The sequence below is a fragment of the Homalodisca vitripennis genome, chromosome 1 (assembly GCF_021130785.1).
Source record: "Homalodisca vitripennis isolate AUS2020 chromosome 1, UT_GWSS_2.1, whole genome shotgun sequence".
NCBI lineage: Eukaryota > Metazoa > Arthropoda > Insecta > Hemiptera > Cicadellidae > Homalodisca > Homalodisca vitripennis.
The window spans coordinates 23,013,656-23,041,291 of NC_060207.1; the positions used below are offsets into that span (position 1 = coordinate 23,013,656).

At 31.8% G+C, this 27,636-nt stretch overlaps 1 protein-coding gene across 3 annotated transcripts; it reads left to right on the plus strand.

Annotated features, from left to right (window-relative positions):
• Positions 1-4,181: 4,181 nt before the first annotated feature.
• LOC124358145 (quinone oxidoreductase-like) lies at positions 4,182-27,480 on the plus strand. Of its 3 annotated transcripts, none has more exons than XM_046810451.1 (9): positions 4,182-4,423; positions 8,701-8,803; positions 15,751-15,906; positions 16,235-16,404; positions 16,871-16,959; positions 22,101-22,185; positions 23,329-23,458; positions 25,157-25,252; positions 26,160-27,480. In XM_046810451.1, the coding sequence occupies exons 1-9, from the start codon at positions 4,326-4,328 to the stop codon at positions 26,322-26,324; spliced, it is 1,092 nt and encodes a 363-aa protein (XP_046666407.1). In that variant the 5' UTR covers positions 4,182-4,325; the 3' UTR covers positions 26,325-27,480. The 3 variants fall into 3 exon arrangements, with proteins under 3 accessions (XP_046666407.1, XP_046666394.1, XP_046666400.1); XM_046810438.1 differs by lacking the exon at positions 25,157-25,252 and adding an exon at positions 25,484-25,579 and having other exon boundaries at positions 4,190-4,423; XM_046810444.1 differs by lacking the exons at positions 4,182-4,423; positions 25,157-25,252 and adding exons at positions 5,461-5,747; positions 25,484-25,579.
• The last annotated feature ends 156 nt before the right edge of the window (positions 27,481-27,636 follow it).

A 27,636-nucleotide genomic window follows, 5' to 3' on the forward strand; every position in this document is an offset into this window, starting at 1 on the left:
TATGGTCATGAGTTATTTGTTTATATCTTTGTATACTTTTGTTCCCTCTAATTTAATTAATTATATTACGTTAACATTAGATCATTTTGTTAAATCTTTAATTACCTTGAAACACTGATCTCTTGCAAACTCATAAGCTGGGCATTGTAGCATTGTGTGATCGAGTGTTTCCCGTTGGCCTTGCGTGCATGTTAGACATAAAGGTGTGAAATATTTTTTAATTTCATATAGTCCAGAATTTACCTTGGCATGCCCAAATCTTAATCTAATAATGTTTACCACTTCCCATCTCTTGAAGTCTGCAGTGTCATACCATCGATTATGGGCAGTCGTTGTCTGAATTTGCTTGTACCATTGCGCTTTTTGTGAAAGTTGGTATACCTGTTCATGTGCAGCTGCCGATTCTCTCCGTTGAATGGTGCAAGTTAACAGCTTTACCATAGAGTAAAATAGATCAACTTGTCTATCCAGACAGAAACACATAGCCTGCTATCAGAGGTGAGATACTAATTAATTGTGGCTCGATCAACCCCTGAAGAAACTTCTTGTCGCCTCAACAGATCTTGAATTGGAGACGATTTTAATTTTTAAATAAATAACAATAGATAGTATTTAATTTATTTCCACTAACTAATTTTTTTACTTCGTATTCTTTGGTAATAGCTTTGATGGACAGTCTAATACAATAGAAAGACCAACTCAAAACAATTTTTAAATTGTGACACATGCAATGAGGCAATTTAAGACGATGAAACAGACTAAATTGTTTGTTTAAAGTTTGGTATTGAAGAATGGAGGTTTGAACAATGAACCACTTTCGCTTGTGCTGGTGTGTGGTGACGTGTTGTGCTCTTGATTTCTTTGTAGTGACAACGCCCTAGCTACATCATGCTGTAGGTTTTATGTACATGAGTATGTATGGTTTTTTACACATGAAAAAGAGGGTAGATTTCAATTCTCGTAAAGTAGTATTATGTAAGTTGTAAAATATAACGATGGTAAATGTCCTTAATCTTTTTATCCTTTCAGATTCAATTGTATGTGAGATTTGTTGCCTTTTAGTAATCTTAAGAAAATGTTTTATCAACATTAAAAAATAACCAATGGGCTTGTTCCCTCTGCATAGTTTTGTTGTTTATCATAATTTAATCCACCAAAATATTGATTCTCTAACTAAGAAATATGAAGAGCATATTAGGTATTTAACAGCCAAAAATGTTTTACTATATAAAACAGTGAACAATAAAAATTCAATGAAAAATATTAGAAAGAGTTGTCTGTCCTATTACTTAACTATGGGCATAACGGCGTTCAAATCCAAGGCGATATGAGAAATGGAGAATGGAGTAAAGGGTATAGATTTATTCTACTCTATGGTTAAGTGACAATAGTTGTTATTAAAAACTGATTTATAATAGAAATACTAGCGTATAAAGTGTATTTCATTGATTATTGAAGTGACAGAAGGAAAAGTGCGGTGTTCGATTGCGGAATTGGAATGAGACACAGACTAGCATAGAGGGCGAAATGTAAATTGATCGGGAGGGAGCTATGCCATGATATATGTGGTGGGGAAAGAGTTTGGTGGATGGTGGTAGACGTGTGGATGGCAGCATGTCATGTTGGTGACAAACAGAGGCAAGGAAAAATGTTTTATCGAAAAACATATGAAACCGTACAATGCGAGATAAAAACAATGTATCTCTATGACCGACAGAGCGAGGACAGTAGCCGATGGGAGTGGGAACTTGGACTATATAGTCATGGTAGGGAAGGGGGGCAAATTGTGTCAAGCAAGACAGCGTAGAGAGGCTGAGCTCTGAACTTCGATGCACTGCAGACTGGCTGTTGGAGGCACTACTCTAAATGGAAGACCATACAGACATGAAAAGTACGGTACCTGGAAAATAATCTTTCAGGAAACGAAACAGATAATCTTAAATTCCAGAGGAACATATGTGGGTTTTTATAAACATAAACTCTCTGTTTCACAAGAAATGGATTATATAAAAAATACAAAATATAGTTTTAGAGTTTTATTCATTTAAATATCAGAGTATTTCAATGTAAAATATCTTAGTGTGACATTTTATTAAATGAGGAAGAGTAGGATTTTTTGTAACACCTGATTGAGAATGAACATTACTGTGATGAGACTTACACAATTTCAATTCAAGTTGTACACATTACTTTGAGTAAACAGGACATGAGAATGGGTGATACAGTTATCTTTAAAAATAATTAAATTAATGGTGAAGTGCTTAGTATTTTAGGGATAGGTAACGAATTAGCAGAATTTAACATTTTTTTAAATGCTGTGAAATACATATTTAATAGACAAAAACTTGTTATCAGAGTTCTTTTTCCTTGAGAGGCTCACAATTAATTGATTTAAGTAATTTAAACCTAAAACCAGCAATAATAACATTATTATCCGAGAATATGTTAATATTAACGTAGTGTAACAAATCAAAAACACATTAAAATTTAATAACATCTTGATAAGTTTTGAAGTTTTTTCACAAAACTTTTCGCTCACTTAGGGAAACAGAAACTAAAGCTATTTACATATACAATTTATCTCATATTTAGCAAATTGTGTCTGTACAATCATTGTATCGGATAGTATCAGATATTTATGCAATTTCTTTGATATTTGACATAAGGCACAGAAGTAAATTTAATATAAAATAACGTAGAAAGCTAGGTCAAAATAATGTAATAGAACTAAAACCCAGACTTAGGAGAAAAAAATTGAAATGAATTTATTAAAGAAATAGGTTTAAATTTTAAAATATTAACTCTGCATTGTCTTTTTATCTTTTGATATAATATATTTTGACCATTAAATAGTCGTAATCAAGGACAACCACAAATTAGAATGGTTACTTAATGATTTGACATGATTTAAAAAGAAAACGCTGAACTATTTTGGCAGATGAAACAGAAACAGGTCAACAGTTAAAAAACAAGATTTACAAAAGTACTTTTAAATTAAAGACAAAAGGTAATTACTTATTTTTAAGTAGATGGCGTTTACAAAACTAGCCTGTTTCAATTATCCTTATGGTAGTTTTTGCCAAACATTCCTACATAAATTAACGGAACATGACCTCCGGAATATAGAATATATAAAACAGGCCCGGTTAATTAATACGTTATATACAGCTAGTGATGGGAGAATCGAATACTTAAAAGAATCGAATACAGTGAATTCGAATTCACCCCTGTATTCGAATATGTATTCGAATACTTTTGCTTTTTGTGCCTTTGGCTTTTGGTGTCTCGTATAAACAAGTCATACCCATGATATACGAACTTCAGAAGAAATATCTTTGTCTACCTGCTACTTCAGTTCCGTCTGAAAGACTATTTTCCACAGCAGGTCTTGTCACTAATTACCGTAGAAATAGACTGAAGCCAGAAAACCTCAATAATATTTTGTTTATACACAACAATATGAAATAAATATTCATATTTGTCTTTATTGCTTAGAACTGTAACTCTTAAATAATATGTATTTTTTAATTTAATAATAATACAATTAATTATACACTTTTTCAAGTACTAAAATTTGTAATTATTTTTTCAAATTATGAATCTCCCCTAAATTATTCTTTTCAAAGTATCCATAAATGTATTCATTTTAAACCTCATATGAATACGAATACAGCTCTTGGATATTTTATTTGAATACTATTTGTCAGAATAAACGAATACTCCAGGTTTGAATTCAATTCTTCCAGAGAAATTGTATTCATTTCAAAAGTATTCGAACTCATTTTGATGTATTCGAATATGTAAATACTGTGGCTGTATTCGAATACTATTCGATTCTGTATTCGATTCTCCCATTACTATAATATACAGCTCATCTCTAATACCTTCTCTAGAGTAAGACTGATACCCTTGATTAGAGATCCTTTTGAGGAATCCTTCTGAAGGGTCTATAATAAAGGCTGATACACAGAGGTGTCAGTCGAATCTCCCTTTCTAGTGGACTAGGAAAAGTCAAAGAGTTCTACAGCCAACAACGCTAGAATGCGCAGTAGTTGAAAAAGAAGAAGAAAAAAAGTAGATTGTGTATTCATTTTTAACATAACCTTTCCACTCAATTTTAAATTCACTAATGTATACTGAAAGAAAAATATTGCAGTAAAATACAAAAATACAACCTACACGTCATGGACAAATTTTGTAAATCATTATCAATACCATCAATATTCAATACACATCTGAACTAAAGAACAGTATCAGTTTTGTTAGTCGTTATAATAAGTGCCTGATAAGAATAAATGAATGGGTAGGGATTTATTGAGATAGCAATGTCGATATCGAAAATTCATGCCATATCATTTTTATTAAATGGTACCAGTAGATGCTTTAATAAGAACAGTATTTTAAATTTTGGTTGGATTTCGAGGTAAGGGTTTTTATGTTAAGTTTGAATTAACTTTGTGGTTATCTAATAATTTTTTTATCTTATTTTGTAAAAGATTTTAAATAAACATTTTTTTGCCAATAGGCTATGATAATCTAGGTTTTTTAGTTGTACTAAACGGTTAGTACATATTATACAAAGGCTGCTTCAAAACATGTAAGTTTACAAATAAGTTTTACAACAAAGCTCCTTTCCTCAGTAGTATCTTACTTTACGCTAATTTAATTGCGTATGTCATTTTATTTAACTTGCTGCAATTACTAATAGGCTAATACCAGAAATCATTCAGCTCACCTGTTACTAAAATAACAGAGTGTTACTGGTAATACGTTATCCTGGTAATGGGTTACCACTGAATAACGATTTTTCTGATACTAATACGTTATATACAGCTAGTGATGGGAGAATCGAATACTTAAAAGTCGAACTCATTTTGATGTATTCGAATATGTAAATACTGTGGCTGTATTCGAATACTATTCGATTCTGTATTCGATTCTCCCATTACTATTTTTTTTTTTTTTTTTTTTTTTCCTCTTTTTTAAGCCTCAGCTTCAAGCTATGCTGGCTTCGATGTACACTGGTTTTTTATTTTATTATTATTATTACACTATTTATTTGCAAAGTACACTAAATCGTGTCTATGCCTGATTGGACCTCCCCGGGATTTGAACCCGTGATCTCTCAGTTAGAGAGCCGAGACTATATCCATTAGTCTACGGAGGAGGACCTCCCATTACTATAATATACAGCTCATCTCTAATACCTTCTCTAGAGTAAGACTGATACCCTTGATTAGAGATCCTTTTGAGGAATCCTTCTGAAGGGTCTATAATAAAGGCTGATACACAGAGGTGTCAGTCGAATCTCCCTTTCTAGTGGACTAGGAAAAGTCAAAGAGTTCTACAGCCAACAACGCTAGAATGCGCAGTAGTTGAAAAAGAAGAAGAAAAAAAAGTAGATTGTGTATTCATTTTTAACATAACCTTTCCACTCAATTTTAAATTCACTAATGTATACTGAAAGAAAAATATTGCAGTAAAATACAAAATTACAACCTACACATCATGGACAAATTTTGTAAATCATTATCAATACCATCAATATTCAATACACATCTGAACTAAAGAACAGTATCAGTTTTGTTAGTCGTTATAATAAGTGCCTGATAAGAATAAATGAATGGGTAGGGATTTATTGAGATAGCAATGTCGATATCGAAAATTCATGCCATATCATTTTTATTTAATGGTACCAGTAGATGCTTTAATAAGAACAGTATTTTAAATTTTGGTTGGATTTCGAGGTAAGGGTTTTTATGTTAAGTTTGAATTAAATTTGAGGTTATCTAATAATTTTTTTATCTTATTTTGTAAAAGATTTAAAAAAAAGAAACAAAGTTTGATTAAATGGTTGAGCTATAAACTTGCAGGAAGTAAGACAACATGAAAGTGAAAATTTTCTTAAAAATGGAAGAGTTTGTGATAACTTACAAGTTAATTGTAAAATAATGATCTATTTTTTATTTTTGGCTAAGCTATTGGTAATTCTTAATAGTTATTATAGAATGAGATGATGAGATTGTCATAGAAAAAAGAGACATGAAAATTAAGTGTGGGAAATCCATTATTGATGTTACCGAGCAATAAAATGTTAATTATTCACACACTGTACTGTTTCTTTTTAACCTGAAGAGGTTGAAGTACTCACATGATCTGAGCTTAATTTTTAGACTATTTCGAGTGATGTTTTTCTGTTTTTAACGCATTGTGAATGTGAAACCCACAATGATTGCCAGGAAAATTTGTATAATTACTTTCTCATGCATAGATCACATTGAACACATTTTAAATGTTTTATTTGGTCGACCGCAATGCTGGCAAACAGAAAAACATCCCTTAAATATCTAAATTCAAGCCAGACCACATTAATGCTCCAATCACTGGGGCGTAGCCCAGTAGGGTTTTTATAGTAATAATAGGCCTATATTCACCCAAAGGACTAATAATTTCCATGTAAAATTTCAGTTTAATCAGTGGAATAGTTTATGCATGAAAGCAAAACAAACAAAGGCATTTTCACATTTATAATATTACTAGCAGTTACCTACGGCTTTGCACTCAATTTCGTATGTATTGCACCTGCATGAGCACTTTTGGTTCGAATTAATTATTTTTCCAACACCAAAGTTGAATTTGACTTCTTCCCATGATCAAGAAAATATGTTAAAAAGTGTACGTTTATAGTCATTTTAATTTACTCCGGTCTTAATATTTTTTGTTTCAAACTGATTTTGCCTCTCTCCCAACCGAGAAAATATATATCTCTGAGAAGACTACTTTTGTCAGAAGACAACTTAGATAGGTTTCATAACAGTATTTAAATTTATAGTAAAAGTTAGACTACATTGTCTCTTGAATCTGTACTGCTAGCAGTTACTTGCTGCTTTGCACACACTTTAGTGCACATTTATGACCACTGCTGGTCTGAGTGAATTATATTTCCGATGCCAATGTTGAGTTCGCCTTATTGCCATGATCAAGAAAATACACCAAACAGGTTATAATTATGGCCATTATAATTTACTTCGTTCTTAGTATGTTTTATTCTGTACATGATTTTGTATTTGTTCCCGATCAAGAAAATATATATCACAGATCAGCGAAGCCTACTTCTGTCAAAAGGGAACTAAGATGGGTTTTATATCAGTATTTAAATATATAATTAAAGTTTTTTTTCAACGTTTTAGAACATTTAGAGCTGGAATTGGTATATTAGTTCAAAAGAACAGTCCAGTGAAATTTTATCTAGCATAGTTCATATTGACTGCTTTTCAAAGAGAATCTTTAGAGTCGAATTCTGACCTTCTTATGTTTTAGGACATTTTATAAGGTAGATTAGTACTTACCTAGTTGCTGTAATCTAAAACTGAAAAATTATGGTTTTTCTTTACACATTTTACTCAGTATACATGTAACTTGAGACGCCTCAGGGCATTGTTGTTGGACAACCTTCCCAAGGTGCTTCACTCATGTAGACTTGCCGTCCATCCTCAAACTTTGCCGATCACGTACATCTTCGTTATTGTTCAACGACTTGACTCCATTAACTACACTTCAGCAAGTGTACTATTCTCCCCCAGCACTGTAGTGTATGCTAAAATACACCTATTGCTTCTGCTCTCCAGTAGTTATTGGGACATTTGTTTCAGAAGCTGCTCTGAGGGGAACTACCCCCTCTTCCACGGTTCAGTTCAGTTTACTCTCTATACATGTAAATAAATTTAAAATAATAAACAATATTTACACAGAACAATTTATTATATTTGACAGGCTCGTTAATTAATATTACAAAACTTTAGAGACCAAGATGGCATTTTCCGCTACTGTAAAGACCAGTGTGGTGTAGGCCGGAGGGATTTTCAAAATAAGAATAAGCCTATATTCATCGTAGGAACCATAAGAATATTTATGTAAAATTTCAGTACAGTCAGTTGAGTAGTTTATGTGTGAACGCAAAACAAACAAACAAAGGCACTTTTGCTTTTATAATTATTATTAGGATTAGGATGGCTAGCCTAGCAATACATTCAGTGAAAAAATGCAAAACTGATTTTTTAGCTACTAAGTTAAGTAGGAAAGTCATAAAAATACTATTAGACTACAGTTAAAGTAATGCTTTTCTGGTCTTTTTTCCAGAAAATGTTTTATTTATAGACTCAAAACAAAAAATATCTGACTTATAACCAGTTTGTATGTAATTGATAAAATTCTGTAAAGATCTTACTCAAAAAAGAAGGTTTGGTATTTACCTAATAAATACTGTGTGTCTTACTAAAAGCCAGTATCGTACATTAATAAATAAATTAAAAGGAAACAGTATGAGGTTTTTCTTATTTGCACTTAAGAGCTTCATCAATAATATTCATTATTCTATGTGCGAAATGGAATTATCAATAACATTACTAAGTTACAATTATTATACATACACCAGCAGGACTGCTGGCAGTAACCCTAAGTTTTTCTACTAAAAACATACAAAAAGTTAATGCTTAAGTAAGTTATAGTTAATATTGTTAATATTCCTCATGATTTCTGTGATGATTCCAAACTCTAAATTAAGGTAAAACACAGTTTTGGAATCCCCATCCTCTAATTACTGTATATTAGAGAACTTTATTAACAATTCTGTGGTTAAGTATCTGATGCTCAAGATTATAGAAATCATACAAATGTTCTGTTTGGTTTCCTATTTTCCAGGAGCATGAGTACCACAATGAGAGCTGTCTTAATCCGTTCAACAGGAGATGAATCAGTCCTTAACGTTGAGACAATTCCTGTTCCTGAAATATCATCGAATCAAGTAAGACTACAACAGAGTAAAATAACACTGTTATTGCTCCTTATTTAAGCTTATTTATGTTAGCAATGACAATTACCAAGAGAGGATGATTGTATTTGATATTTAGAAATAAATTATATTGTGCAAAGGATCTTTTGCAGAAGATACCAATGATCTCCTCCTCTGCGTTGTTGTGGGTCTTTATACCAACATTGTGACAGTACAAATACATTCGTTTATTTCAAGGAGTTGGTCGATCATGTGGGCACGATCGCAAGAGATTCAACCTTTGTAATCCTATGAATCCCTATACACTTGCTGTTCCTGATACAAAAATGTGTTGATGTCAAATTCTTGATCACACACAGCTGACTGACTGGAAAAATTGTATATCAGTGGTAATTATTAAAAAACCAATACTAACTTATACTTTAGTGCAAAATTGACTTGAATAAACTGTAAGTTTTCACTATTCAACTTCTATCATAACTTTAACTTTTGAAGCAAAAACCATAAAAGCGAAGTTGACTCCACACAAGGACTTTGATTAAAAACTTTTTTTTTATGAAAGCATTAACATTACTAAGACCGTTTTTAACCAATATAATGGAAAAACATGTATTAAGTTCTCTTTAAAAGTTGATATCAAGTTTCTCATTATAACATTAGATGTAATCAATGTTATAATGTCATAGAAATCTAATTACATAAACAAAAACATTCCACCCATTGGCCCACTATTACCATTAAGTTAGACTGGACAATTAGAAACTAAGCAGGAGCAGCTGAAACATACACTTAAAGAATTGAAAGAAAGCCATATAACAACTCTGCATAGTGGCAACAGCCATAGTAAAGCCACCCAACTGTAATGCATGTTCAGATAAGTCCAGCTAGAAATTTTCCTACTGCAAGCAAAAAGAAAAATTGCAGGAGAAAAAGTCACTTCAGTGTAACACTGCAAATAGCAAAAGGCAAAGCCATTTTTAGCAAACATAGGAATAATAAGATAGAACCTAACATGATTACAAATAACCAGCTCTCATGTACGAAAATGACAAAACACAAATTCACGGTAAATGCAAGACGATGGTCACACAATGAGACAATAGAGGAATTCTACAATAAAAACATAGGATACTACAGATAAATCATTGATACAGTTGTACCTCGATAAGACATATTTGAAGGGCTATGGAAAAAAATTGTTTAATCAAGGTATCCTTAATAAATAGGTTTGTTTTATCGAGGTTTAATACTTCCATTATTCATCTTATAGAACAAAAATTATTTGGCCAACCTCTGTAATACGAATTATTGTTAACATAACTGCAACAGTTTTAAAAATATAGTATCTGACATAAACTGATTATTCTGACATATCATAAACAGAACACACCTTTTTAACTGAAATATAACATGATAAACATATAAATGATGGAATCTTTGATTCAGAAAGGCCTTGCACAAAATAAAAAACTATATTGGAAAATGTCGTATTCCTTTGTACTAGTGATACTACAATGAAATATAACAGTCTAAACTTTTTTACTGTGCAGTTTGGAGTCAAAATTTTTGCCAAGATTTCAAGATTGGAACAGTGTATAAGTATGTACAAGAATCAGTTCTTTTTTTCTGTGATATATTAATGTAATACAAAACATATTTAAAATTACAGCATATACATCAGATCTAATTGCTGTTTTCTTACTCTCATCTAAATTTTGAATGTTACTTTCTAAATCTATTATCATATTTTCGTTATCATTCTTACTTTTTAGATTAAAATGTAAACCTTTATTCAAAAGATTCATTTCTTCTTTGGAGAGGCTTTCTGAGTAGTATGATAAACCTTTTATCCAATGCTCCAAGATTCTACATTGAATTTTATTGTTGAACTGCTAATGAATGATTTTGATTCTTCCTTGACATTACATTAATCACTTCCTAGTCTCACATCTTGGTTTTTTTTGCAAGGTTAGCGTTTTGAGGATTTGTAAAGTTGGGGAGTTTAATGAAAGCAGTTTTAGGTTGAACTTTCAAGAATAGGAAAAGCTACATTTAGGATTTTGTTTATTTTATGTGGAAAATACTGTGTAAGTTTGGGGTTATTAGGTGCAAATGAATTTATATTAAGAGAGTTAGTTTGCCTTTCTGATTTTTTGATATATCCTTTTTCAGTTAGTACTTGTGTAAATATGTTTATGTATTTTTCTAAATCAGATTGTTGACTGTAATTTGTTTGCTCTAAGCAATAGACTTTAGGTACTGATCGTTTAACATGCATTAGATGACAACTAATGTAGAGCAGGTATTGAATTTTGTTACTTTCTTTGATATGTAATTCAGTTTTAAAATAATTATTTTCTAGTATAGCATCTACATCCAGGAAAGTTAATAGTTTAAATTAAATTTTCCATGTAACATTTAATGTACTAAAGTTATTTAAATCAAGTAAAATTGTTGTAAAGAGTTTGTCATGTACCCAGATTACTAAAGTGTTGTCTATGTATCTAGACCACTTTATGGGGGTTGTATGGGGCATCTGGGTATTGAGGAAGTTGTGCTAAAGTCCCCATCATTTACAAATTTATTTGCAAAGGATGGGACCATCCTCATTCCCATTGCAGTGCCCTTAACATGAAGGTAATTGGTTTTCTGAAATTTGAAATTGTTAATGAGACTCATAATCATTAATTTGATAATAATAGATGAAGATGTTTAGTTGTTGGCTTAATGAGAATTTAGAAAGTGTTTACAAGTATCAATACCATCATCTTGAGGGATATTAGTGTACAATGATTCAACATCAATCGAAAGTAGAATACAATTTTCAGGAAGTGGTTGTTGGACTTCATGCATTTAAGATAGGAGAGACCTGGCTTCCTTGATATAAGATTGAAGCTCCTTGCCAAGTGGCTGGAGAACATTGTCCAGAAAGGTAGAGATCCTTTCAGTTGGACAGCAATAACTCAAAACTAATCGGTCTGTGGATTTTAGGTTGAGTGTAGAAGACTGGGGTTCTGACAGTGTAGGTGTTAGTAAATTGATGGCTTTTCTGTTAAAATCTCTTCTGGATCATGATTTAAAAGAAACTTTCTGATATGTTGGTTGTGTTTTGGAGTGGGATTATTAGTTAATTTAATATAAAATGTAGTGTCATTTAACAGCTGTCCAGCTTCATGTAATAGTTTATTAAAAACATGCCATTATCTGAAATAATACTTCATTAGAAATACAATTATCATCAAGTTTTAAAATAACTCAGTCATAATAGTGTGTGTTTTATTCATTGAAATATATATTTATCCATTAAGATGTAATTGATGTATTTTGTAAAAATTGATATGGTTATCTTAAAAAAAAAAAAAAAAAAAAAAAAAAAATGGTTACAAATTTGCCCAAAATTACTTCTTTAAGTGCCTATAATTTCTTGTAGAGCGTTAACAAAGTTTTTGTATTTTTTAACTGTCTTAAGTTAAGGTACCGTAAGTATCTACAATTACTGTGACCGAAAAATCTTAAAACAATTAAAATAAACCTAACCCAACCAAAACCTATTTCATCGTCTTAAAGAGCATATCACAATGGAATACGTTATAACTAAGAGGAAAGCAGTCATCTTCATACATAGCATTTCTATTAAAATTGATTAGGTACCATAGGAGAGCCATTAAGATAGTGGATGATTCAGAGAACAGTATTAAAATTTATTGTCTGATAACACATGCCTATATAGAAACTGGCATTTGCGTAGTTGCCAGTCGGTTTACTTATTGTTTTTGAGTTATTGGGAGACAAAGTATTGTGTTTTATAAACATGCTTTTTTATATCATATTAGTAACTTATTGCTTGACATTATTCACCTTGACGTAAGTAAAAAAAAAAAAAAAATATTAGGTAGTAAATAATAGGAGAGGTAGGAGACATAACCTACCATTGCTACTGTGAATAACATTTCTTGCAGTAGACATAGAATATGATTGGTTATTTCAAGTAGAAATAATTCAAAAGTTCTTGTCTTTACATAGTGTAAAACATTCAGTTAAAGAAAAACATCCATATTGTAACAACAGACAATGTATATCAGCAATCTTATATACCTTGCAATGTGCAACATCAAGAAATCAAGAAATCAAGAATCTGTTTATTGTCGTCCCACAATATTACAATGCATTGACAAAGTCATTTTGTTATACATTTACACAGTATAACAAGATAGTATAAAATAAAATACATACTAGACACTTATGGTTAAAAGTACAAGTCAAAAGGAAATAAAATCTAAAAGGCTAAATCGTCTATACTACACAGAAGCATTTCATCTATACTATAAAAGGCTTTTTCTTTTAACCACTTAATTACAACATTTTTAAAGTTTTTACAGGTAACATCCTTAGCAGACATAGGCAGTTGATACCAATATAAGAGTATGCGTGCTGAGTTTTTGTTAGTCTAGCGTGCTTTAGGTCAATAAGGTCTCGTTGTCTAGTGCAGTAGTCATGCTTAGAGCGTCTAAGTTTAAATAAATCTAGATTTTCCTTAACATACATTAAGCTTTGCAAGATATAAATGGAAGGAACAGTGAGTATACTATGCTTTATAAATAGTGGCTTACAAGAGTCAGTGACATTAAAATTAAACATTATGCGCAAAGCTTTCTTTTGCCATGAGAAGACCTCCTTAGCCCCACCTGAATTTCCCCAAAGAAAAGTTCCATACAAAAGATGTGAGTGGAATAATGCAAAGTATGCTTTCATTAATAGACTACAGCTTGTACAGGTTTTAAGTTTTTTTAGTAAAAATATAACTCTAGACAACCGAGCACAAAGAGCATCTGTGTGATGTTTCCAGGTAAGCTTAGAGTCTAAGTTAATTCCAAGTAGCTTAACTGACTTAGTTACAGAACTGGTGCTTAGGCTAAAGATGATGTTTTCTGTCTTATCTTCATTCACACATAGGCCATTGGCAGAAAACCAGAGGTTGGACCTTTCTCTCATATATGTGATCATGGCTGCATTGATTTCAGGATTTAAGTTAGAGCACATTAACGTGTAATCAACATGTAAATAGTAAAAACATTTATGTCTATATATGTATATTATATGTATATTACATACATACATACACACATATACACACACACACACACACACTAGCAGTTACCCTCGGCTCCACAAACAATTTCATAGATTTTTCACATGTATGAGCACTTTTGGTTCAAGTGAATTATATTTCCGACGCCAATGTTGTGTTTGCCTTCTTCCCATGATCAAGAAAATATGATAAAAAGTGTATATATATATATATATATATATGATCACTTTAATTTACTTTGGCCTTAGTGTTCTTTTATCCAAAGCCTTTCTCTCCCGATTTTGCCTCTCTCCTGATTAAAAATATATATAAATATACTCAGCTCTGAGAAGGCACTTTTGTCAAAATACAACTTAGATAGGTTTCATAAGTCATTAAATGCTTGTTAAATTTTACAGTGTTAGTTAGCTGTGTCTCTTATATCTGCGCTGCTAGCAGTTATCCGCTCCTTTACACATATTTTAATAGGCTTTGCATGTGTACGAGTATGACCGCTACTGGTTTAGGTGAATTATATTTCCAACGCCAATGTCGAGTCTGCCTTGATGCTACGGTCAAGAAAATACAATTCCCCAAAAAGTTTATAATTATGGCCATTGTAATTTACTTTCTTTTTAGTATGTTTTTCCATAGTTTTTTCCCCCGATCAATAAAATATATATCACAGATCAGAGAACCCTACTTCTGTCAAAAGAGAATTAAGATGGATTTTATATCAATCTTTAAATTTATAGTCAAAGTTTTTAATATTTTCTAAATGTTGCACATTTAGAGCTAGAATTGGTATATAAGTTCAGAAAAACAGTGCAGCGTAATTTATAGAATAATTATTGTCAACTGCTTCAAAGGGAGTCTTCAGAGTCAATTGTGACTATCTTATGTTTTAGGACATTTTCTAAGGTAGATTAGTACTTACCTATTCGTTGAAATATATAACGGTGCAAAATATTATGGTAATTCTTTCGACAATTTATTCACTATAAATGTAAATAAATTAAAAATAATAAAAAATGTTTACACAGGACAGTTGATATTTATTTATTTATATTTATATACACATAATATATCTGTACATCAGTTAACCTTAGTTTTGACGTCCATTTACTTCTTATTGGCAGGTGGTTTTTAAAATTTTTTGTGAGTCTTTTTTACAAAGTTACAAAAAAAATAAATTAAGAAGGTAAGAAAATAGTTGAATGAGCAAGCATTCTGATATGTTGGAGTATACCATTAAAAATACCCAGCGTGATGTTATCTGTACTAAAAGTGACATCTACCATCTTACTGATCTAACATAGGCAATAAACTTTGGGTACTATGAGAATAAATCATCATATTATGGAGAATATGTTTATGCATATTACTTACAAAATATAAATTTATACCATTGTTCATTAAGTTAAATTTACTGTGATGTTGAAGGGTACTTTTATGTATGTAACATGTTAGAAAATTTACACTTTACTAGATTATCAGATAATGTTATTACATTTCAGCAATGTCTCGCTCAATACTGAGTACTGACATGTATCCAAATCAACTGGTCAAAACAGCTGATTTAGAGTAGCTAAGACTCTTATCAGAAACAAATTAAATACCATAATACTTCTAGGACCAATAATTTATAGAGACCAAAGTCAATTTTTATGCATAAAAGAACAAACTACAGATAATTTGTAGCAATGAGTAATATTTAATATTGATCAATTCAGCAGCATAAATAAAGACGTATATGTGTGACGCACATGTGTAGATTTTTGGTATTGCTTTGTATCATGTTCATGACGCTACCATGTCATCTCTTGGTTTGAAAGTGTTAACATTTAACATTAATTTAGTATGATCAATGATGAACTTTTAAAATGTACAGGTGCTGGTTGAAATCCATGCCGCTGGCCTGAACCCAGTGGACACTTACATCAGAGAGAAGAAGTTCGGTTATGATCCTAAGCTTCCAGTTGTTTTGGGCGGAGAGGCTGCTGGGAAAATCGTAAAATTGGGAAAAGAAGCAGAAAAGAAATACAAGGTATAAATATGTTTACTATGTCTAAAGTCACGAAAGTTATGTATTGATAAAAAGATTTGTTTATTAGATAACAGAGAATAGTAAAGGTATGGAGTTAAATTGTTCCATGCTACATCCATCTCAAAGACAGTTTTATACAGTGGGAACATCATTGTTCCTCAGCCTGTACATTACGTGTATATTTACTCTTAAACATGGCACATGATAAAGTAGCATTGCAAGAATTAAAGTTTATTCTGGCAGAATTATGTTTTACTATGATACTATTTTAGTAGTTGATAATTGCCTGTAAATTAGTCTAAAATCTAAATTACCATTCTGTGATCAGGTAAACGATCACGTCATCTGTAGTCTGCACGCCCCCAACTATGGAGGATACGCAGAGTACGTCGCCTGTGATGTTACTGACCTCATCCCATTGACACACAACCTGAGTTTCTCACAAGGTGCTGCGGTATACGTGCCTTACTTTACAGCGTATAAAGCTCTTGTTGCAAGGTGATTCATACTCTTAGTAATACAAAGTTTAAAAAATGGCTTTCTGATTGTATCTAAATGAAGTTTTTTTACTGCTTGTACCAGCTTAATCTACACATACATTAATTCTCAACAGCCCCTTGCAAAATTTGAAAAGTTTCTGCTAAAGCTTTTCTTCCTTTCAGTAAAAACTTGACTCAAACTTGCTTTGACTTGAAATTCATCGCAAAATACTTGTTTAATTATTATAACTGAAATATTAAGAAAATTAACTAGACAAATCTACAAGTAAGTACAACAACCAAATATCTGGTGGTGTATTGGTTGTATATGCAAACAGCACAATTCCTTGATGCCTTTTAGGTACTAAATACATACAGTTCTGGAATTTCACCTATTGTATCTTGGTATTACTTTTAGCTATGAAACATACAGTTAGTGTATAAGGAATAATTATTTCTTGTTAAATTTGTGTGTTTCTTCTTAGGTGTAAAATGCAGCCAAAAGAATTGGTGATGGTTCACGGAGCGAGTGGTGGAGTAGGAGTAGCTGCTGTACAGATTGCTAAAGCCTATGGTAAGTTATTGACTTAGTAAAATTATTCTGAAATTGTATACTAATAATACCCAAAGAAGTTTCAATTGAAGGTCATTGCAGCACAGGTTTGAAGATTCCACAATGTGTGCAACACGAGTTGCATATACAAGTATGCATGTTTGGTTTAGATGAATTGTTGTCATATACATTTGATTTACATTCAAACCTAATTATTTGGTGATCTTTAATCCTCCAAGTGATATCAATATAATTTTCAAGTGCTTCTACATGTTTAAGCTTAAGACAGTTTTTTAACATTTCTTTTTAAATACAAACGTGTGTTCAAATATCATGAATTATTATACATATTGTTTTCAGAAAAAGCATGTGATAAATAACAAACAAAATACTAATTGGCAAATAAAATGTGACTGGAAGAGTAAACCTCTTTTGTTTTGTTTCAATTGATTTTAAAATGTAGTAATGATAATTTTACAAAGTGTACGAATTGTGTCATATTATATTCTGAATAAAATAAAGTTACACCAAAACGTTTTGAACAAAACACAAATCTGATTGTTTGCGGACTTGTATTTCTTCTGATAATCTCCGAAATTATACTTTCAGTTTCTTTATTGCATAGAGAAATCTTTCCTACATTTTACTTTACTAAGAATGCAAATATTGAATAAACCATTTGTTTGTAACATGACAAAAATCACAGTGGGACACCAGCACTTTGAAAGTTATTGCTATCACATTTTGCCCTCAAAAACAGTTTTTTAAGAATAAGTAATAGGGATGGTACAAATAAAATTTTATTTGCAGGACAGTTTAACAACTGTTTCAAAACAGTCTAAATAAATCTGTTAACACGTTCGCTACCGAGCGTCACGTATGTGTGACGCATGGGTGTTTCTAGTGGACCAAATACGAAACGTGTAGTTTCACTACAGGCCAGTGCAAAAGTAAACTACCATAACCTCAGACTGAAACTCTTTTTTTGTTAAAACTCATTTATATTTCAAATTTATGTCAATTAAAAAATGCTTAATTTACTATATTAACCATTTTTTTAGTTCTAAGGTTCTTTTTTTACGTCACGCATGCGTGACGTCGGGCCACAGCGTTGTGATAATCTGCTGCAGACCGACCGTCACATATGTGTGACTGTCAAGAAAAATGTGTATTTAGAAAATCTATTACACATCTATATTGCCATCTTTATTTTATTTTTGTTGTTGTTTGAATAAAAACGATATTGTACAAAAAAACTTGTGTTTATTTTACAAACTACATATATAGGCTAAATGAGATGAATAAAAAAGAACAAGTTTTTAGTTCTTGATTACTCCTTATGCCAATCTCCAAAACATGGGGCTGCGCAAAGTCCAATTTTGTTGTCACTGTTATCTGTGCAAATTTCACAATAGTAAATCGTTGCCTTCCTCTTCTTCTGAGTCTTGAAGCACTGACGACATCTTACTCTTCGGTCCCCCTTCACGAGTCTGTGCTGTTCATTAGGCCTAGGTCGAACAGGGCGTTGTGGCGTTGGCTGTACTTGAAGGAAGTGTGCTATGATTGTGTTTCTTAAATCCAAATAGGTTATCTTACTTCCCCGGTTCTTGCATAGAATGTACTTGCTATTCCAGAGAGATGCAACAAGGAGGTGGAAAAATATTTTGACATACCAACGAAGTGACTTCCTTGGAGTACTATAATATGAAATCATTTGATCACAGCGATCAATGCCACTCATGTTCTTGTTATATGCAAGTACCATTGAGGGTTTGGTTATGGTTTCACCTCTTTTGTTAATTACTTCTTCTGTTCCGGGTCCATGGGTTGTGGAAATTGTCAAAACATTGCGTTTGTCCTTCCATTTCATAACGGTTACACTTCCTTTTTGGCGACTTATACATTCACCCTTCTTCAGTTTTGCCGTGATGACCTGCTGCGGATTTCCTGCTCGATTTGTTTGTAAAGTACCACAAACATTGGTTTTGCACTTCATCAAGTGCTCTGCAAGGTCCACGCTGTTGTAAAAGTTGTCTAGGAACAATGCATGTCCCTTACCTATGTAATCCTGCATCAAGCGAGTAACAACTTCAAAGGAATGTCCTTTTACGGGATCTGATATCGTACCTTTGCCTGTGTATACGAGAATATTTAAAATATATCCATCTGGAGTGCAAAGCTCATAAAGCTTAATGCCATATTTGTGGCGCTTGTTTTTGATATATTGTCTAAAAGACAATCTTCCCCGCCACAATACCATGGCCTCATCAAGTGACAGATTCTTCCCAGGACTGTAGGCTCTTGTGAAATTCGTCAAAAGATGCTGCAGTACATTTTTTATTTTATGCAGTTTGTCATCTGCAGAATCAACATTAGGGTTATAAAAACATAAACATCTAAGTATCGCCTCAAACCTATTTCTGGACATGGTTTTACCAAAGATGGGGTGGTCATAAAGCTCACAAGTTGACCAGCAGTGCTTCATGGAAGGGAAGTGCAAGTTTCCCATCAGTATGGAGAGGCCTAAAAATTTCTTAAATTCCTCTAAATTTACAGGCTTCCACCATCGCATGTTTGAATGCTTGGTAGTAGGAGTTCCCTGAACAAATAAGGCACGAGTATTTATCCAAGCTACAATTTTCTTTAACAGATCTTCATCAAATATATTTTAAAATATTTCAACAGGATCTGTCGATTGAATGTGTATCTGTTCTTGCCCAGTAAAATTGTGGACCTGAGGTACATTCTTTGTGTCAGTCCAAACACCTTGTTTACTCTGATAATCATCATGGATGTTTGAAACAACAAACAACACGTTTGGATCATTGGAAATGTTTTCAAGATTCATTACATCATCATGTACTTCTTCGAATTGAACCTCTATGTCATCTGCTAAAGGGCTATTTGGGTTTAGGCCCAAGTCAACGTACATATTTATTGGTTCAAAATGCTCACCCTCATCACTAGATGAACTTGGAATGTCTGAGTCAGGAACATACTCAAAGGCACCGTCAGAACTAAATAATTCATCACTGTCATTTTCGTCCATCTCACGATCGATTTCGCTCACAGACATAAAAGGTCTCTTCCTTTCACCCATCGCACGATAAAACAAAAAGCAGTTCAGTTTTAACTACAAAAGCACATATAAATCTTCCACTGTTATAGGTTAGACAACACACGAGGATTGGAAATATTACACAGAAAACCAGGTTTGCCAATACGATTCCCAGGTTTGCCAATACGATTCCCGCATAACAAAAATAAAAATCCCACGCTCAGACCATGCGACCAGTATATGTGACGGACATTCCCACTGACCGACATGCAATAATATAGTTGGAAAAGTAGACCGACTGGCAACCAAAAAACATTTAGTAATACAATCCGTGTGTCACAAATACGTGACGTCGGGCTATAGTTTGTGCCCCGAGAGTCACACATGTGTGACGTTGGTCTATGGTATGAATCGGTGCGTCACAAATACGTGACGTCGGTCTATTTTAAAAGTCCAATTTTAGAGTCGGTAGCGAACGTGTTAATTCAGAAATAATTATTGCTATAGGTTTGCTCGTCTGTTTGTTATGAAGTTCAACAAAAAATACATGATACTTAATTTGTCTTCAATTTTTTATCTACACTTTGACTATTGATTTATTGTCCATTAAACATATTACAACATTCAAATTGCAACTTCAGCTACCACATAACCAAAAACCTGGCTGACCTGTCTGTTAATAATTTCCTCAGTGATTTTGATTAGACAAACTGTTTTCGTGTTCGATCGTGTTATATACCTTTTGGCAATATCATCATTTCTTTCATACTTTTAAAGCCTTTGCCATTGTGCAGTAGGAGCTTGCTGTAAGTATTGTACCAAAGTGGGAGAGTTTATTGTTAATAGCATACTCAGTGGTAACAGTGAGGGGCCTTGTTTATCAGATCATTGACCCCAGCTACACAGCTTCAGTGATGAAATGATTCAAAGATATAAATGAGGTTATTCAAAAGTCAGAAGTGAAATATAAATTACTTGTAGACTTAAATTACTGAATTTAAACTTTCTCAATTTTTAACTCTCAATTTCTGATTACAAGCTTAATAGTAGTACTTGACATAAGGTGTTAGAACATACTGTATGTTTTTTATTATTATGTCTTTTAACTGCTATAACCATTTCCCAATGCCATTTGCTTAAAGTGTTGGGTTGTATTATGTACACTTACTTGTGTGACGAAAAGAAAATTCTGTACAATATATATTTAAGAAAATGTTCATAATTTGTTTTTTAGGAATTAATTAAAATTGAAAAATATGATACATTCCATAATTGCTGAAATAAAAATACATAACAATTAAAAGGTTTACCATTCAAACTAATAATGCATCTTTAGTTTAATACTTCATTGAAAGTCACAATCTACCTTTCTTCCAACTAAGCCAGAAGGAATATTTGTTGTTAAAATCTTTTGAATCTTTCTAAGTTTTTTTGAGCTAATAAATGTTGTTATTTCTGCTTCATGGTGATATAATTATTTGGAAACAGCTAAAATAGACATTTTAAATTCAAAACTTTATTATATGTTTTTCTTTAAATTAATTATGTGCGTTTTCCTTTATTTCTTTATTCACTATGATGCTTGGGTGGTATAAAACTTTTACTAAAAACCTAACCAATTTGTACTTATAAACCAAACTAATTGTAATGCCTGCAGTCTGTTTGATATACAAGATGACAATTATATAAAAAATTGTATATTTCTAAAAACTAAACTTTAGGATAATTAAAATATTTTAAATTTCTCTGTTTGATCAATTTTTCTGTAATTTTTAATTATAATGTAAGATTTACGCATTTCGTTGTGCTCACCACCTTCCTTCAGTCATTTATAATAAAAAATTTTAAAAAATAGAGAAAAAGTTGGTTAAGATACAGAGGAATAAAATTATTGTATTTTTGTCATGTGGATTGGTGCATGGAAAAGAACTGCAAGTTTTATGATTAAACTAATCCAATGAACAATAACTGTTGTATAATTCAGTGTAAAATATAATTGCCACAGATAGTGTACTGAAATATTGAATATTTATAGTCAAACCAGTAGTAGTTAATAATTGATTGATTGACTGATTCTTAATTGGTATCCTGAAAACGTTTTCAGGAGCAGTAGTAGCTGTGTCAGCTGGATCCGAGGCAGGATTGAAACTTTTAAATGACCTGGGTGCAGATGTGATCGTGGATCATAGGTGAGATGGTGCATATTAAAAGTAGTATATATTATTGAGAAAAAAATAATAAAATAAAAAAATGTCCATAATTATTTTACATAAATATTCCAGATATTCATTTATTTGATTACACTATTTTGGTAAAGTTATGTCTTTTCAAGTAATAATGTAAATGAAAAAATAATATAATAAAGAGATTGCAAAAAACAAATCAATTTAAAGTTGAGTTGTGAAAGCTTTTGAAGGTTAAGAAAATTTGTCTTATTTAGATAGTATGGTTATATTCTTATACAGCAAACATTTAGTACGTATATTCCATCTATCCAGTTATGGGGTATTTTTAATTTAAAACTGCTTTTGGGTCAATTTGTTGGATTTATAATTATGCTGACACCACATCAAAGTTTGTAACATCTGTACCTTAATTTGGAATGTTTTATTGAATTGATCATTTTGAAGATTGATCACACTTAAAATACTTTTTAGGTTATTGAATTAAACGAAATTACTCTGGTGGATGTTTGGGGCAAGTTTTTAGTGCCAGATGAACACTTTAATATGTTTTAAGGCTCTTTTTATAATGTGAATATGTTTTTACCACATATATGTCGCTATTATTTTCAGTTTCTATCCTCTGATTAACTTACTTTATTAGTATACTATAATACTGTAACTACTATATTCTCTGAAATATCCATAGGATTTTGCTCTTTGTCACTAAAAAATACTATCATCATAATCAAATAAAATGTTTTAAATTTTTTCACTTGCAAAATGATGTGTTGTCTGTGACCGCAAACAAACACTGCTTGATTTGTAGTAATGCAAGATAAGTGAATACTAGCATGATCTAGTGGCAACTTAATAAACTAATAACAGTACAAATTGTGAATAAACCTTATTGGAGATTGTCTTGCTGAGGAAGAGAGTGGGTAATTTACATCGTTTCAACATCAGAGATATTTAGATTACAAAACATAATCTGATGTTAAAACTATGTAAATTGTTCGTTTTGAGCTTCTTCGTTGTCAACTTTTAAATTTCTTCAGACGAGCATAGCTCCAGATTCCAGGAGTCAAGTCTGTATCCTGGGTCATATTATTCAATAATGAAAAAGTTAAACTGAATTAATTTATTATTAAAGAACTATTTCAATTCCAGAGAGGATGGTCACTTGCAGAAAGCTCTGGCCAAGGCGGGTCGGCCAGGGTTCGATGTTATTTTTGAGAATAGAGCAGACCTGAACCTGGGTTCGGATTTGGCAGCCCTGGGAGTGGGTGGCAGGATAGCGGTAAGTTGAGACTCTTGACAACAGCTAACATTGAAACAATGATGTTTATCTGTATAATCCAAGTACCATTTACTTATATTAATTATATCAGATGTGTCCACTAAATGCTAAAAGATAATATTTTTATGAATTCATTACATATAATATAAATAATTATCTATCACAGTATTATGAATTAGCTGTATTATGAGTGGGTTAATCAGTTAGATTTCTTTATCAATTTACAAAATGTGTCTTGCATTACCTTTACATTCATCATATTTTAATTTGTAATTGTTGTTTTCTGATTACTGTTATCAATATATGTTTGAAGCACATATTTCTCAGTTTTTAACATATTGGAAAAACTGCACACCTGTAAACCATGTATTTTGTAAAGGTTCGAGAACAAATTATTTGATTTATAATTCTCTGTATTGTGTTTATGATACCAAAGTAATCAGTATGAAATGCTCTTTCTTGTGAGATATTCATAAGAAAAATTGTCTACTGAAAAAAATGTCATTAAACATTTCAATAAAAAAATATTAAAAATTACTTTTGACACAGAATTAATAAAATTAAATGTGCTCTTGCTGTGTGAGACAAGTGTGTTATGAAAATTCTATTAATTTCTAATATTACTATCAGTTGTCATGCAAAATAATGTACGAATAACCGAAATACAACTAATTTTTTTAACACAGCATTGCATTCGGGGTATGAGTGAAGTTAATGGCCAAAGTTGCCAATCAAAATTCAATGTTATTAGCATATTCTGCTCATCCTCCTTAAAAATCTATAGAGGGTGCAAATTACAAATAAGTATGTTTTTAATATTAAAATGCCAATTTTATTTTGTGGTTATATTTGTGTACTGTGCTTCTTGTTATGTATGATTTTCAGCGTTATCTGTGCCCGATAGTTTATCTGTGTGTTCTGTGGTCAGAACTAACTACTATAGCACCAACAACCGTCCCATGGGGGTGAAAATGACAAATAATGAATTTAGAACATTAAAGTGGAAATACTTCTCTTGCAAAATAGTAGGAAGTTATGGTTAGGTTAATTTAAAATATCTTTTTTTTCTGGCTAGCATTTAATGTTTTAGTGATAGGTACTACCTCGAGGAATGTTTTTCGTTTGTCACCATCAGTGCAGAGGATCTACATTGGTTGATGGCTCAGAGGCACTTGTGTCAGGCCAATATGAACTTTTATTCTCAGTAGGTATAAATGAACAAAAAAGTCTTTTATTTGGGTACAATTCTCCTGATTTCAGCATATTGTTATTTTACACATCCAGGATGACACAACGGCTGATGTCAGCAGCAACCAATAGGAAGTAGACTCACGCTCACAAGACCACTTGACGCCCAGCATAGATGTAGATCAAAGAGATAATGCTCTGCATGAGAAAGTAGTTCCACTCTTTATTAATGTTCTATAATTCTGTTATGTGTAATTTTCACCCTTTGAAACCTTGTTTGTTCAGTAGGACGATAGCAATAGGTATTTGAGATATCAATGGTGTTTGTTAAAATGAACACATTGTATATATAGTTTTAATCCATTTAACGTTCTAATTTTTCAATTACTTTTAGAGTTTGGAAATTGAATGTATAATCATGTTTCTAGAAATTCAACGAATCCATTTATGTGTTTTTGACAGTCATTGAAAATAATTTCTTCAAGTTATAAATGACTTCTGTCCCACCAGGTTGTGGGATCTAGAGGAGTTGTGGAAGTGGATCCACGTAACTTTATCAGGACTGAAGGCACAGTGCTGGGTGTGCATTTACGGAAAACTACTCCGGTAAACTGAGATTAACATAAAAAGTAATAACTTAAACTTATCTTTCAGTCCTGATCAAGTGGAAATCTGCAAATTCAATAGTGCACAACTTCATTAATATGAGTATGTTTCCTAAAAAATGTAATTTTAACATACATAATCATATTGCATGGGGTGTAAAAAATAAAATTGTGTTTTTTGTTGAAGTAGTTGGAATTTAAAATGGTTCACCAGGATTTTGTTTTGTAACAGATTGTGGGATCTAGAGGTCCTGTAGAAGTGGACCCTCGCAACTTTATCAGGACTGAAGGATCAGTGCTTGGTGTAAACATTTCTAAAATCACCAAGGTAAAAAACTTCATATTTGTGTCTTTTCATCTATTATTATCAGTAATAAAACAATCATAATAGATGTATTAAATCCTTATAATAGTTTTATAAGGCTGTTAGTTTTTGTGTGAATTAGAAATTTAGCCAAATTCCAGTAATCAGTCACCACATGATGTTCAGAGGTGACTAACTGCCCAAGGTCATATCATAATCCAGATATTTAGTAATATATTTAGTTATACACCAGTATTTTAAATCAAGTAATAAGTAAAATTAGTTTGCTGTAGGGTAGTCTAAATATAATGAATTTTTATTTTCCATATTAATTTAAGAGTTGAACTTGTAATAATCAATTTCTGTGTGGAAGAGATTGGTATGAAAAAAAAAAAACACTATTAATTGAGTTTATGTTTTGACAAATTTTAATAGAGTATATATTTTTATTACTAATGAATAGATACTGTACATTGTCAGTATGTCATGCTATGTGCATATTTGTATGAATCCAAGCTGATTGATTAGATGAATAGCCAAATATTTTGATATAATACAAGTATAATAAGTAAGTTAACAATAAATGTATTTTATTATTTTCCAGGAGGAGTTTGTGGAGTTCTCATCTGCTCTTGTGGCAGGTATGGAGAAGGGCTGGCTAAAGCCTGTGGTAGGGAAGGAATATTCTATGGAGGAAATACAAAAAGCTCACAGCGATCTCATCAAGGCACATGGAGCGTATGGGAAAATGGTTCTTAAAATAAGATAACCTTAGCGATGAGAGAGAGAAGTTAGGAAGTAATTGTGAATAGTATATTACAATAAAAGCCCTCTTAACTGGGAGTGCAGGCCACAGGCCTTTACTCCAAACTGTGGTAAAGGAGGCTAAATAAAAATGTCTATTTCGGCTCAGTAGGAAGATAAGTAGATTTTGTATATGGTCTGTCATCTTGAAATATTAATTTTAAGATACCGAAATTAAATGTATCATGAATTTATTATTTCAAGACGCAAACAATTTACTATGATTGAGAACTTCAAAACAATGATGTCCAGTTTATGCAAAGTGATTATTACAATTTAATATTGCAATATTTTGAAAGCCTCGCAATTCTACAACCAATACAACCATACAAGATATATAAATAGTTATAATCTCATAAGTAAGATTTTTAACACTTTGTACTCTATATAGAGTCATTTAAATGTGTGGATTTTTACACCTATCCATTTAAAATGATTATATGGTTGATGTAAAATAGCTAAGAACATAAAAAATGAGGTAGTTGTGAGTTATTAAATATAAACGTGCCAGATTTTGTTCCAATAAGTTACAAATCTGTGACGTAACTATCTCCTTTCAAAAATCTGAATAGCTGTTGTCGTGGAACCTTAAATCGTTACACACAAATTCTTAGTTTCCTAGAGACAGTGAACGTAAAGCAGAGCTACAATTTTTAGCACACCAGTCAAGTTTGTTTGGTACAGTTCCACTTAATTTCAAACATATTTATTTCATTACTATTCATTTACATTGTGTGGTGTTAATTTCTTTTTATCAGTAATTGTATTAGTTTTCAAAAGATACAAATGATATCAACAAATAAGTTAAAATCATACTAGCTAGGCTTAGGATCCAAGCTCTCTTGTTACATGAGCTTTTATTGGGTTGTGCAATTATTCAACAAGATTGCTTTTACTACATACCTACATATTAGTTCCTTGGTATTTAAAGAATTCTTGATATCAAAGTTTCATTTAAGGCATTTATTGTAGTTTAATGTTAATATAATAGTTTGACTTTGATTTTATTCTTTATTGAAATGGGAATTAAATGTGGTTATATCAAAATATCTTTAATGCGGTACACAATATTTATGAAGAAAGTATTTTTACTGTACGTATTTTACTGATTTAAGTTTTAACACATATTTATAATATTAACTCATAATTAAAAATATTCTTGATGTTGAACATTAACCCTCTTAGTGGCAAGCGCCGTCTGAGACGTATGATTCACGCCGCCACGAAGTGGCAAGCGCCGTCACAGCCATCGCTTCACATTTAAGGGCGTTGCTCCG

Coding starts and splice junctions, on each gene's coding strand:
- LOC124358145 (XM_046810451.1), top strand. CDS start 4,326: ATGTCGATATCGAAAATTCATGCCATATCATTTTTATTAAATGGTACC. Junction 16,960..22,100: donor ACAGATTGCTAAAGCCTATG/GTAAGTTATTGA, acceptor AAACGTTTTCAG/GAGCAGTAGTAGCTGTGTCA. Junction 25,253..26,159: donor ATTTACGGAAAACTACTCCG/GTAAACTGAGAT, acceptor ATTATTTTCCAG/GAGGAGTTTGTGGAGTTCTC.